Source organism: Crocuta crocuta, unplaced genomic scaffold (assembly GCF_008692635.1).
Source record: "Crocuta crocuta isolate KB4526 unplaced genomic scaffold, BGI_CrCroc_1.0 scaffold235, whole genome shotgun sequence".
NCBI lineage: Eukaryota > Metazoa > Chordata > Mammalia > Carnivora > Hyaenidae > Crocuta > Crocuta crocuta.
Window position 1 is genome coordinate 6,115,062 of NW_027531285.1, and position 14,524 is coordinate 6,129,585.

The 14,524-nt window shown below is 36.8% G+C and overlaps 1 protein-coding gene across 5 annotated transcripts in view; it reads right to left on the bottom strand.

Moving 5' to 3' along the window:
• Positions 1–3,372: 3,372 nt before the first annotated feature.
• NBN (nibrin) overlaps positions 3,373–14,524 on the bottom strand; it is a 51,372-nt gene continuing 40,220 nt past the window's right edge. For all 5 annotated transcript variants that reach the window (XM_077771246.1, XM_077771249.1, XM_077771251.1 and 2 more), the window contains 4 exons: positions 14,366–14,521; positions 12,485–12,598; positions 4,759–4,808; positions 3,373–3,554 (listed from right to left, as the gene is read on the bottom strand). In XM_077771246.1, the coding sequence (XP_077627372.1) occupies positions 3,524–3,554; positions 4,759–4,808; positions 12,485–12,598; positions 14,366–14,521 (351 nt within the window). In that variant the 3' untranslated portion in view covers positions 3,373–3,523. The remainder of the gene's footprint in view (positions 3,555–4,758; positions 4,809–12,484; positions 12,599–14,365; positions 14,522–14,524) is intronic.

The window sequence follows — 14,524 nt, forward strand, 5'->3', positions numbered from 1 at the left end:
TATAAAGCTATAGTGCTATAGCACAACAGTGCAGGGGACCAGCCTCTGCAAGCCAGGGTTGGCCCGGAGAGTGATGGTTGGCGTCGGCAAAAGAAGACACAGAGCCAGCCTCTTCAGGTGGACTGCTCAAATTTATTTTTCAGCTTAGGGTTTTTATATAGCAAATTCAAACAATCATGCTTAAACAATTTATATTTTTTGAGTACAGTCATAGGAATTAACATTTTTAAGTTTTCTTGGCGACAGTGATTTCACGGTACATAATTTCTACTTCAACCAATAAAATTTAACCAGGTAGTCATAAGAAGTTTTATATATTTTTTACTACGTATGACAGAGTATCTAAGGATAAGTGAAGTATATTGCTAGAATATATGAGATCACAGTGTCCTTTGTTTAAATTCAGTGGGCATGCAAAAATAGGATATACTTGTACCCGTGGTGTAGGTAACAAGACTCTCACAACTCCTAAGAAAGAACAATGTCAACATTTATCATAGATGACGTATGGACATTTTTACGTGGATCAACTAGAATTTGGTCTCTGCATTTACCAATCTCATTCTTTGGCCAGAACAATCCATAAGTTGCCTTACAGGCTTGAGGTCAGCAGGCAAATTTTTCTCTAACACTTTTTTGAGAAAGCCCTCCAAAACTATTAAGTCTTGTTTTTGTCTTTGCTTATGGCATGTATTCGTACTGGCAATTAGACTCCTACAAGGAAAATGAATTCTATGTCTCTTATAGACCCAATGCATACTGGACTGTCTCCAATTTTGCTAATTGCTACAATATTTATTAGACAACATCTGATTGAGGGGGCGGACATGATATTTAGGTACATTCCATTTTGGAGGAAGGGGGGAACTTTGGGCGATTCTGGTTTCATATTAACCCTAGAATAGACTAACAGCAGAAGTGAGAGTAAAAAGTACAAAGTAGAGAAGAATTCTTCTGGGGGTTCTTCTGACTGCACTGCAGTCTCTTCCCTGGGCCTTGCCATCAGGGATGATCTGCGCAGTCCTTTCACACAGGTGTTTCCCTGGGCCTTGCCATCAGGGATGACCTGTGCAGTTTCGGTCTCCGGCACAACAGTATGGTACTGGTATAAAAACAAATACATCAAGACAAATACAGAATCAAGAGCCCAAAAATAAACCCAAGTATGTATGGCCAACTAATATTTGCGAAGGGAGCCAAGGACACTCAATGGAGAAGGGTCTCTTCAAAAAATTGTGCTGGAATAATTGGATAGTCAGACGTGAAAGAATAAAGCTGGACCCATACTAAAACTCTGAAGAGCCAAAGCAGTCTTGAGAGAGAACAAAGTTGGAGGCATATTTCCTGATTCCAAAGTATATTACAAACCTGTATTAATAAAAATTATTTGCTATTGGCATAAAAAGACACATAGATCAAAAATTATAGAGAACCCAGAAATAAATGCATTTGTGCTCAATTTTTGACAAAGGATCCATGAGTATATAACAGGGAAAAGATAGTCTCTCCAAAATGATTGTAGGAAAACTGAACAGCCCCCACACACATAAGAATGAAACTGGACTATCTTGCCCCATATACAAAAATCAACTAAAAATGGATTATAGACTTAAATGTAAGGTCTGAAGCCATGAAACTCCTAGAAGAAAACAAAGGAGTTAATAAGCTTCTTTGTATTAATCATGACAATGATTATTTTTGGATTTGATACCAAAAGCAAAATCAACAAAATAAAAAACAAGTGCAACTACATCAAATTAAAGAGCTTCTACACCTCAAAAGCAGCCATCAACCAACTATAAAGGCAGCCTAAAAAACAAACAAACACAAAGGCAGCCTATGGAATGGGAGAAAATATATACAAATCATGTATCTGATAAGGGGTTAATAACCAAAATATATAAAGAACTCCAACTCAACAGCAAAAAGCAAACAATCCAATTTTAAAAACAAGCAGAGGAACTTAATGGAGGGACCATAGGGGAGAAGGGGGAAAACGGTGGGGGAAAGGGAAAGAGGCAAACCATGAGAGACTCTTTTTTTTTTTCTTTTTTAAAATGTTTAACATTTTTTTTAATTTAATTTTTTTTTTACAAATAGTTTGTCAAATTGGTTTCCACATAACACCCAGTGCTCATCCCCACAAGTGCCCTCCTCCATGCCCCTCCCTCCCATCCATCAGTCCTCAGTTTTTGTCAGCATTCAAGAGTCCATGAGAGACTGAATGAATGCTGAGAACTGACGGATGTGGGGGGTGGGGGGAGAAGAGCATGGAGGGGCGCACTTGTGGGGATGAGCATTGGGTGTTATATGGAAACCAATTTGACAATAAACTATTTGTAAAAAAAAAAATAAAAATAAAAAAAAGGGAATGCCTGAGCAAATAAATAAAAAGCAGAGGAGCTGAATAGACCTTTGTTCAAAGAATACATGCAAATGGCCAACAAATACATGAAAATGTGGTCAACATCAATAATCTTCCATGAGGATCTAGCAATAGTACATACATTTATTTTTTGAGATCAGGGGGAGCAGGAGAGGGTAAGAGAGGGACAGAGAATCCTAAGCAGGCTCTGCACCAGCAGCACTGACCCAATACAGAGCGTGAATCCACAAACCATGACCTGAACCCAAACCAAGAGTCAGACACTTAACCAAATGAGCCACCCAGGCACCCCAAGACTACTATAATTCTAATGTATAGTCAAAATTGTCTTTATTACAAAATTTGAAATAAAGACATTTTTTTCTGTCTCCCTTTAACACGAAGACAGTCCTCTCTTCTGCTCTGCAGATAGGAAAACTAGGGCTCTATGAAGCTCAAAACACAGGTACACCCAGCTCAATAAGATCACCAAATAAGTCTTCTCATTCTAGTAAGATCTACCCTCAAGCTTGAAGAAATCTTCTATATTGTCTTTTCTAGTACTAGAATGGTAGGTGGGTGACATCTTCATCACAGAAATCCTTTTCATTTGGGTCCTTCACCTCAAGGAAGGCTACAGTACAATGTGGGGAAAGGTATGCTCTAAGTGTATGATCTTCCAATCTAGTCAGCAAGATGCAGAATACTGTATGTTATCATTTTTCTGGGAAATTATTGAAAAATTATATGCATAGAAATTTTAATAGGAAGCAAAAATCTCCAGAAAGACTCATAAGAAACAAGGACCATGGAATTTTATTTTTTTTGAGGGGAATCAAATAGCTAGGGACTTTAATTTCTTATCCTTTTGTAGTTTTAGCATTTTGAATTGCAACTATATTAAGTATTCAATAAGTAAAAATCCACATTTAAAAATAAAAAAATTGTCATAAGAGATGAGATGACAAAGACTGAAAACTGAATAATACTGTCACACACAAAAGAAATGGAGTTTTATGCATTTTATTCAACAAATTTAGGCCAAAAACATTTGTAATTTAAATCTCTTCTATATACTTTATTCATTTATCCCAGAGGAAAAGGACATAAATGCTTGATGGGAAATGTTGTTCTGTGGCTTCTTTATAAAATCCTCAGTTATCTTCTCCTTCTTACATTAGGATTGTATCTGTAAAGAAAGAAATAAAGTTAAAGAATTAGATAAATGATCGTATATCTTTCACTTTTGAAGTTAAAGGGCTTTCAAAATATAGTCACACTTTGGCAAACAATGAGAATGCCAATTTTATCCTTAGGATCAGATATTAAGCACTGATATTTTTACTTTAATTTATCCTTTTGATGTTGGCTAGATGAGTATTTGGTAAAAATGAAACATCATCAACAATAACAAAATGTCCCGTAAAAGCATTAATTCATCAAAACAGTTTAAAAATAAATACGTTTCCACCTTTGCCCATATGGCTTCAGACTCTTCCAACTCCCAACTACAGTATAACATCTGCATAAGAGTATAATGAGTCAAAAATAGACTTATTTATAAAATGTTCTCCTATAGTAATTCAACAAATTTAGCCAGTAACCAGATATTTTCCTTTCTCCTTTACTTAAGAAAAATCAGCACTGTATGTCACCATTTCCACCAATGATATATACTGTCAATAATAAAATTAAAGAATCAAATTAGCTGCAAAACAGACTCAAAGTACTTCTCGGTTCTGCCTTTAAGTAAATTTGGGAAAATGTTATTCTCCCCTAGCCAGCATCTACCTAGAAGCAGGTAAAGTAATTTTATTTTATACTATTTGTTAGTATTTGAGAGCTAATTATTATAAGGTTTTGGGCCGGCAGGAATGCTGAAAATGTGTTAAGTCAGAATTAAATTATAATCGCCCATTATAAAGCCTCTAACCCTCCCACAAAAACCTGATTTGAAACTCTAATCCAGCCTCTTGTTTTTATGCTTGTGCCAACTAAAACTAAACAAATGCTCTGGTATTTTATTTGTCTTACCTCAAAACCCACTCATTCATAATTCTACTCAGAGCTGGAAATCTCACAAATGTACCAGCCAAATTCACCAGTGCAGGACCCTTCTTTTGCATGAATGCCCCCATAGAAATTTTAAATATACTGTGATACAGGTTCAACTGAATCAACCTCAAACCTCAAAGATATATCCAGCAAACCTAATTGAGAGGTGCTCAAAATAAAAAAAAAAATACATACATTAAAAACAAAACATTCTTTAGGTGAAGGCACTAAATGTCTACTTCTAAAGGCAGAAGAAATGAATATTTAATCTCCACGAATAAAACAGTATTTTATATACATCTCAAAAGCTTCAAGAGAAAACTGAAATTAAACTTTACCTAAAGAGATCCTCAGCAAGAGACTCTTCTTTTGCATGTTGATTTTGCACCTGTCAAAATTGACACAATTTCAAACATTTGTTCAATGATGAATGTATGGTGCACCAGCTGCTATATACTGGGTAGTCACAGTCATCTTTGAGATTTCAACATCCATCCAGAAGGTCACCACGTTTATGAGTTCTTGCCTCTACCGATATCTCCCCCATTCACCAGATTCTCTCCATTTTCACTTCTTACCAAAATTACTGCAAAAATTCTCTAATTAAACAACCTTCTCCAGTTAATCCCTTCCCAAAGGCAACCAACATAAGTGTATATTGCTAGCTTGTTGAGTTTTTAAATATTTTTTTTCCAACAGAACCCTTTAAACAAAATAAGTGTTTTGAGGTCACAGGACTAATGAAGGGGCTGAGATGACAAAATCTACCCTCATCTTCAACCAGAGCAGCTTCCATATGACATAGTTTGCTTCCCCAAGGTCTCAAGTCAGGCTCTGAGGATATGTTTAATTACTTCAGTGACAAAAGTAATTTCAACACAAACTTGCCAAACTCCTAATGCACCATTGAGAGGTAGGAAGAGAAAAACTCTGTGCTGGATGCACCTTTAAGTGTAGCTATCATGTGCCATGCAAAACCCTTCAGTGACTTCTTTCACCTAGCAAAGAAAACACAAACTCTTGAGTTTGACCCCTAAAATGAGAAAAACCCTTCATAACCTGGCTCTATTCTACATTTCCCTCTTCATGAACCCTGTGAAGGTAGTTAAAACTGAATCACAAACCAACCACCCAACCAGAATCACCTCCTAACAAACATCTTGTCCCTCTCTGCTTTTGTTCATTTTTTTTTCTCTCTGCTCAGAAAATTACCTGTTTTCTCTTCTCTTCCTGTATCTGACAATCTTTCAGTGTGCATTCATTCAATAACAATTTAGGGTCTACTATGTGTCCAAAAACATGTTCACCTCTTTACCAGTGATTATCCAATTGTCTTCATTTAAAAATAACGTCTGCTGTGAAGAACCCCCGTACAACTTCAGCTCTACAACTCACAGACCTGTCATATCACTTTCCACCCTCTGTTATAATTCTCTAGATCATATCTTCCCTAAAAGACCATAGATTCCTTGAATGTATATACTGTTTATTTTTACTGTTAATAACTCACATTTATTTCCAGACACTATCTTACTACAGATTATAAAAAAATCTCAATCTTCATATAAGTTCATTACTACTATTAGACTATTATCCCAGTTTTAACCACTAAGGCAACAGTTAGGTTAAGTAATGGAAGGCTGTCATATGAAGAACAGGATTTGACCAGGTCTTCCTAAGTCAGAAGAGCACCACCAGGTCTTAATGAGGCTATTACAGTGTTTCTGAATCCCTGGAAAGGGCCTAGAAGAATGACTTGCAGGGAATCTTCCAGAATGATTTTCTATTCATACAGGGAAATATCAAAATGAAATTATGTCTCTCCATATTTTCTAATAGGTATAACAGCACATAAATGGGAAGACAATGATTTTTATAAAGCCGCTGTCAAAAAAGCGGCTGACATCATTATTGTAATTATCCTTAAAGGCTTTCTGGCAGGGGATACTAATTTTAAAGTTATAATAAAGAATAGTTGTAAGGAAAAATCAGCTTTATGTGTCTTAGTAAAAAAAATTAAGTAAAATGGTATTAAGATAAAGAAATCCTCATATTACTGGCTTTTTTTTTTTTTTTTAAAGGTTTGGGGGAATTACATCTCCAGTCTTTCAAAATTCAAATCCGGATGGATAGTGTCTCAAAGAATTATTATGTTTAATGCACAAAACGAAAATATCCTAAACTGAAGGAAACTTCAGGAAGAGACTCAGTGATTATGAAAACAAAGACTGGACTCCAGCAGAAGTACCAAAAGAAGAACTGAAAAAGAACAGAAGGCAAAAGATACGGAAGAGGAGGAGCCGGGACAAGCCTGGCGCAGGAGTGGCAGCAGCGACGCGCCTCTATACAGACGCTGCCCCTGCACAACGCAGTCAACCCTATTGTCTTCAGAGGTGAATCCAACCTGGTGCACCTAAAACTGCTCTCACAGAGAGAGAGTTGTAGGAATAAATCTAGAACACAGACTCTACAAATTCCAATCAAAAACACAAAAGGCCGAAAAAAGTCAGCAGCTACACTGTCATTCTCTCAACCCTCCCGATCCAAGAATAAACAAAACCTTACGGCCGTAATAATTAAGGAGGCACAGACTTGAAAAAAGTGGCCTGCAAAGAGCCAAAAGATTGATGCAACTGTTTCTAACACTGCCCCAGAGCATGAAACAATGCTACAGAACTAAACTCAAACCCGGGAATGCTTACTAATACTCCACTGTAGGGAAAAGCAGCCTGACGAGGCACGAGAGAACACTGCCGGTGGGCTGCCGGGAAGGGACACGTGGCCCGGGGAAGTGAGTGGGACCGACACCGAGCAGGCACAGGCTCCACACATCCCTGTCAAATCAGGTCAACGACCTAAAATGGCATGTGACTGCCATGCGGGAGAAGATACACTCCCTGGTACACATTTAATTCCAACCCCAGGAAGGAGCCGCACAGGCCCTGCTGAGCCCCTCCTTTCCTGGATTCAACGTCTCAAGTCAAGGCAACGGGAACCAGACGGGAAGTGCCCTGCACCTGTGGGCGCGCTGCCACACTGCCGGTACGGAGGCACCAGGGGCCTTCTGTTCCCCACCAGAAAGCTAAGAGCTTGGGTGGCGGTCATTTCAATTACATTCACTTTTTGCCTCACAAAAGGTCTTTAGATTATAATCCCTGCATAAAATAGCACCGGGTGCTTCACACAGCAAACAGCATCTGGACAGGGTGTTTTACTGCAAACAGCTGCAAGACCAAAGAAAACCGCAAACTACTCCATATACTAAAGGGAGGAAAAAGACAGCAACTGGAACAGAATATGCAAAATAAATGAAGAACCTAGTCTGCAAGAAGTAACAATCCAAGGATAAAAAAATGAAGTGAGTAAGAACATGAAATCAATAAAATGAGAACCAAAAAGTCAGATGACAAAACACAATGACAATGAGAAGGGAACAAACGCTAACAAACTGAGACCTATTAATAACACCATTTCAGAATCCGTTAAATTAGAAATTGCTAACATTACCTCTTTCCACTGTTATAAATGCTTTATAAGTAGCATCTTACTTAATCCTCACAAAAATTCTGGGAAACAGAGGTACTATTATTGTTCCCATTCCACACAAGAAGAAACACAAGCATAAGGCAATAAACTAATTTGCCCAAGATCACATAGCCGATGAAGAATGAAGACACAACCGAAATATGAATTTCTGACACAGTGAAAAGAACTTAAGAAACCCAAGGGAGTGCAGGAGAAATGGATACAGAGGATAAAGGTGATCTAATAAAAGGTTAGTTACGTCTTAAATGTAGAGAACCCAGCAAACAGAAAAATGCTTTCAAAGATATAACACAAGAGTTCCTTGAAATAAAAAGAAATGCGTCTGCACACCAAAACAACATACTGTGTTTGAGGGAAAACAACGCAGCACTGGTGAGCACGGAGACCCATCTGTTTCCCACTTGCAAGCCTACGAAGGAATGCTGCGGGCGCGCAAGTCACCTTTAAAAAGGGGGGAAAGAAAGGTCTGTCAGAAGATGCAGGGCTGGAAGAGGCCGAGGACAATGGAGGAAGTAACAGTTCCTCACTGTTGACAGCAGGGAGCCAAAATATAGATCTACAATCAAACAGGCAGTTTGAAACTGAAACAAATACGGATTCTAATCTGATAGTGGCTTTTTGTTTTTTTCCTATTTATCACCCTTCGGTCTTAGAGGCATCTCAAAAAATAAAATATCTTGAGAAGAAACATTTGCAAAAATTCAGCAATGCTTTCAGCTTTACTTCCTTCTCTCGCTCTCTCCCTCCTTCCTGCTCTGTCCTGGCTATTACTCCTCCGCAATAAAGAGATGTCTGGAACAATTTACTGAATGATTAAATGGGTCATTTCTGGACTTTAGGATTTTAACCTCATCATTCTTCTGGGCACTACCATAATTCTTTGACATGTACATTTTAAACAGTAAAGCCATTTATTCTTTCAAAAAAGAAAGGAGACAAGGATATGATTTCTAGTTTTCCATTTTTTGACACTACATAATCCTGAGTGACCTTAACAACCCTTTTTTTGGTGATCTTTGTAACAGTTTTTTGATTAAAAAGCATTTTTAAAAACAAATTGCTGAAGACTACATTAAACCCACAATGAAGCAAAATAAAAACGCTGAGAAATTAAGTAACACAGCCAGCTTTTGCCCTCCCCTGTGGGTATCCACAAACCATAAAAAATCTGGGCTCAGCCCTTGGTGTCTGTATGGGTGATGAGTGTTATGAAAGAAAATCAAAGATGAGGAATCTAAGAAAAGACTCTAGCATTAATGGGAGAAAGAGGAATAAACTCTACAACACAAAAGAAGGTAAGAAAGAAACTTGTCTGCCTTGACCCTAGGACAGGGTAAAGGAAAGAAAAAAACTCTCAAGTTTATAATGATAAGCTGGCCTTCACTCAGGTTTTTGAGTATCTTAGGTGATCCTAGGTATTAACTACCTAAGTAATCCAAGAAAATCACAAGCTCAGGCTAAAGTGGTCTCCTGTTAGTAGAACAATACTGGCAGATACAAATATATCTTTTCTGGAGGAATAAACCTGAACTTAGGACTCAAGGAATTCCCAGAGATCAAATTTTAAGGAAAATGAACGGTTCACATAAAAAGATCATAAAATATATACTTGGAAACAAGCTCCATAAGAGATGACTAGCAGAAACCTATCAACAAGCACATTAGGCAAAGAATACAAAAGAGGAGCTTAAAAATATCATTAGGGAACAAGAAGGTTTAGAAATGAATGAAACAGACATCCAAAACTGAAAAAAATACACAGTCTAAATGAAAACTCAATGAATGGGTGGGAACCAACTAGATAGAGTGGAAGGGAAAAGTATCAAACTGGAAGATATCGTGGAGAGGTTACCAAGAAATAAATTTCAGAGAAAAAAAAAGAGATAAAATATATAGACATAATAAGAGAAGAAAGTGATTATCAAATTGTGGGAGTTCAAGAAAGAGAAATCACCCTCACGCCTCAACTACTAAGCGGCCCTACTTCAAACAGCCTGCTGAGACAACTTATCTGGAGCCCACCTTTGGTTTCCAGGAGCACTGGAGAATCAGGCAATACAAAGACTAAAAAGAAAACATTCTAACCCTGGAGGAGGCCTTTGATTATCTCTCAATTCAAAAGTCATATGTTTCTGAAATCTTAACGTCCATACAGTAACTTCCTCAATGGCAAAAAGTTATCCACTTTACTGAGTTTTATCAAATTCTCCAGTTAAAACAAAAGTAAGGGGTTGAAAGAATTATGAATCAGGTAGATGGTCTTTTTACACAATATCCACTAGGACTCAAAACACCTAGGGAGAAAGTAAAAAAAAAGAGAGAGAGAGAGAAGCACAGGGTGCCTGGGTGGCTCAGGTGGTTGAGCATCCGACTCTTGATTTGGACTCAGGTCATGATCTCACAGTTCGTGAGACTGAGCCCCATGGGACTCTGCACTGACCGTGCAGAGCCTGTTTGGTATTCTTTTCTCTCTTTCTCTGCCTCTCTCCCATCCCCATGCACATGTGTTCTCTCTCAAACATTTAAAAGAAAAGAGAAGCTTATTTTTATCATTTTTCTTGTGAGTTCTCATTATAGTAGTATATAAATATATATAGTGTTTTATGCATAAACAATGAGTTCTTGAAAATCACATTCTAACATGAAAAGCTGTAAAGCAGTTCTTATTTTTCCAAAAGAGCAATGTTATAACTGAGGTTTGGTTTCCTGAGACTTAGGCAACATATTAGTTGTAGATATGATCAAAGACATGCCATAAAGCAAGTATGCAAAGTTATACAACTGTAAAGCAATTTCAAGGATAAAAATTATGCTGCTGGTCCTAGTCTAGGATTTGAACAACACGAACTGACTATATTACTGTACTCTACTGTACAGTACCTAGGAAGGCACACTCTGACCATAATATGTAATTGATCAGAAATCTGTATGTTTGAACACATAAATATAAATGAAATAATAAATTGGGATTTGCTTTAAAATACTCCAAAAAGAAAAATATTTCAGAAAGAAAAAAAGTTGAGAAATGCAACAGATAAAGCAAGATGTGCAAATGTTGGTATTTGCTGAACCTGTGTGTTTGGGGTTTGTTTCACTCTTTACATTTTGTGTTTGAAAACTTTTCATAATTAAAAGTTTAAAAATATAAACTAAATGTAAATAATTACTACTTAATAATCAATCAACATTATTTAACAATTTATCTTACATTCTGAAAACTTAAAGACTCTGGGGAAAAATGAGATAGATCAGTAACAACTGCCCATGGGAGGAGGCATTAGGCAAGGTTTGCATAGCAAGAAGGTGTCAATAGTATAACTGACTTGAGATTCTCCCACTTCACCTTCAAGATGGTATGCTCATGTATCACTGAAAAAAAGTGTGAAAGTGTAACTAAAGAGAATGAAGTTAGACTCTAATATTACACCCTCATGAAAATTAACTCAAAATCAATCAAAGATTTAAGTATTAAAGCTAAAAGTATAAAACTCTTAGAAACAAAAAGGGAAAAACTTCCTGATACTGGATTTGGGAATGACTTCTTAGATATACTACCAAAGCATAGGCAAGCAACAGCAATAAAACTGATAAACTGAACTACATCAAAACTTAAAATTTCTGTGCATCAAAATACACAATCAACACAGTGAAAAGGCAACCCAGAGAAAGGGGAAATATCTGCAAATCATACATCTAATAAAAAAGACTAATATTCAAAATATACAAGAAAAACCTATAGTCCAAAAACAACAAAAGATAAATAATCTGATAATGGGAAGAGATTTTTGAATAGACATTTCTTCAAAAAAGATATACAAATGGTCAACAAGCATATGAGAAGATGCTCAACATCATTAATCATTAGGAAAGTGCAAATCAAAACCACATTGAGATTCGTACCAGTTAAATGTGCATTATCAAAAAAAAAAAAAAGTAAGAGGATGTGGAGAAACTGAAACCTCTGCACACTATTATTGGGAACGCAAAATGGCATACTTGCTATGGAAAAATTACGGCAATTCCTTAAAAAATTAAATATACACTAAAAAGAGATACAGGAGAAAAACAGGTAAAAGGTAATAATAAAATAATGACTGAGAAATTCTGAGAACTACTGAAAGATAATTTCCAGATTTGGAAAACCCAGTCCATTCACATACTATATAATTGATATTACTTGTAATATCCCCCAAATGACTGTACAACCATCTTTTAACAATTATGCTTTAGTGTTCTTTTACATTTTGTTGGTTAAATCTCTTTTCTCCCCTTTACATTAGAATGTAAACTTAATTCATTTGTTTGTGTGCCACTTTTTTTGACTAATAAATCTAAAAGTTTCTTGAAGAAGCATTATGGAAAGATAGAAATTAACCTTAATGCTCTGTAACTAGGGAATTTTCTGAATGAATGACCTTAGGTCAATTAAGTTTGGTTTTATGAAGGATTTGCTCTAAAGAAACCACAAGGGACCAAAATGTAAACCAAACAAGTCAGTAGGCCTCACTTCCTACTAACCTCCATTTCCTGCTTGTACCACTCTTCTAATTCTGTATTCTTCCGAGCATGATGAGCTATTAGATCTGATCCTCCAATGATGTGTGGAAGTTTCCCTGCTCCAGGAAATGTGGCCTGTTAAAAGGTTAAGAGTAGTAAGATTAGGGGCAACTGGGTGGCTCAGTCAGTTAAGTGTCTTGACTCTTGATTTCAGCTCAGATCATCATCTCACAGTTAAGAGACTAAGCCCTGCATAGAGTTCAGTGAGGAGCTTGGAGCCTGCTTGGGATTCTCTCTCTCTCCTTTGCTCTGCGTCTCCCCCATTCACCCCCCGTCAAAATAAACTTAAAAAAAATTTTTTTTTAATAAAATTTTTTCCAAACTATTTCCCAAAAGTTTATACTACTTTATAGTTCTTTGCTATCCCTGGGCCAAAAGGGATTGCTTTACCTTTGGTAACTTCATTAATTTTAAAAATATATTAGAGGTGCCTGGGTGGCTCAGTTGGTTAGGTGTTCGACTCTCTGATTTCAGTTCAGGTCAAGATCTCGCAGTTTATGGGTTTGAGCCCCATGTTGGGCTCTGAGTTAATGGCACAGAGCCTGCTTGGGATTCTTTCTCTCTCTCTACCCCTTCCATGTTTGCAAACTCTCTCAAAATAAATAAACATTAAAAAAATGGTTTGTCTTTTGAATTTTGATTCAACAATGAGTCTTGGTAACATGACACTGAACATGAAATAACCATGCGGTTAAGAATAACCCTGGGGTGTGCATGAGCCACACCTGTGGGATGGGAAAGAATAAGTGGGTGCCATCTAATCGAAGTATTTCCATCTTCTACTCTAAGTAGAAGAGATAGGAGTTCAGAACCTTTTACACATTGTCATAGTAGGCAAAAAATTAATTTAACTAACAAATATTAATAGTAACTCACATTGGAGAGGAAAAGCTACAATCCCCCATAGTCACAGCAAGAATCAAACAGATCATATTCTAGTGAAAGGAAGTCTTCCACAGAAATCACTTTTGAAAAAAATTAACTGTTTTCTGATTAACTGCTTAAGCAAAAGGTAGAAGTAGTAGATATGGAACAAGAAGCAAATATCCCAGAACAGACAACAAAATACAGACTAGACCGGAAATATCCTTTTGGTCATACTGACAAATTAAATATCAGTTCCTTAAAAAAGAAGAAACTCCGGTCTAATGATAATACTCAGATACATATTTCTATTTTTTTTATTTTTTATTTTTATTTATTTCTAGGAGAGAGAGAGAGACAGCGTGAGCAGGGGAGGGTCAGAGAGAGAGGGAGTCACAGACTGAAACAGGCTCCAGGCTCCGAGCTGGCAGTCAGCACAGAGCCTGACGCGGGGCCCGAACCCACGAACCGCGAGATCATGACCTAAGCGAAAGTCGGACGCCCAACCGACTAAGCCACCCAGGCGCCCCCATATTTCTATTTTTTATATATACACATGTAACGGTAAAATGCCTACTTTTCATTATTTAATGTGCTCAGTTATTTTAAACAGATCTGTTATCTTCATAAAGTCCTGAGTTAAGGAACCCCTTTAGGTAGCCACAGATCATTAGAAGAAGAGCCTTTCCAATATAGCCCAAAGCCTCCCACTTAAGGTGGGAAAGACGAGGTAAACAACACCCTTTAACGAATTCAGTCTTAATGAAATTTGTTTCCATGTATTCATTATATATTCAGCATATATTTATGTATTCATTAACTGTCAGTTCATGTTCTTACTAATTTTAACTGTTTTAAGCAGAAGAAATAGTATCAGTTTTCAGCATCAATTGCTTTTACTGTTCAGCATCAACGGTATTTCTAAAAACATTTCAAACACTGCCCTCTGGTGATATTTTAGTTAAAGGAATATCATACCTTTTTGAATTTTTTGAAATTCTTTAGTTGACCATAATCACTATTGACACTGGATGCTTTTCTGGAGGTAAAGTTACTAACCACCAGTGATCTAAATTCAATCAGTAACACCTTCTTTGGAAGCAGATCACCATCATCCTGAAGTTCATCTTTGATCTT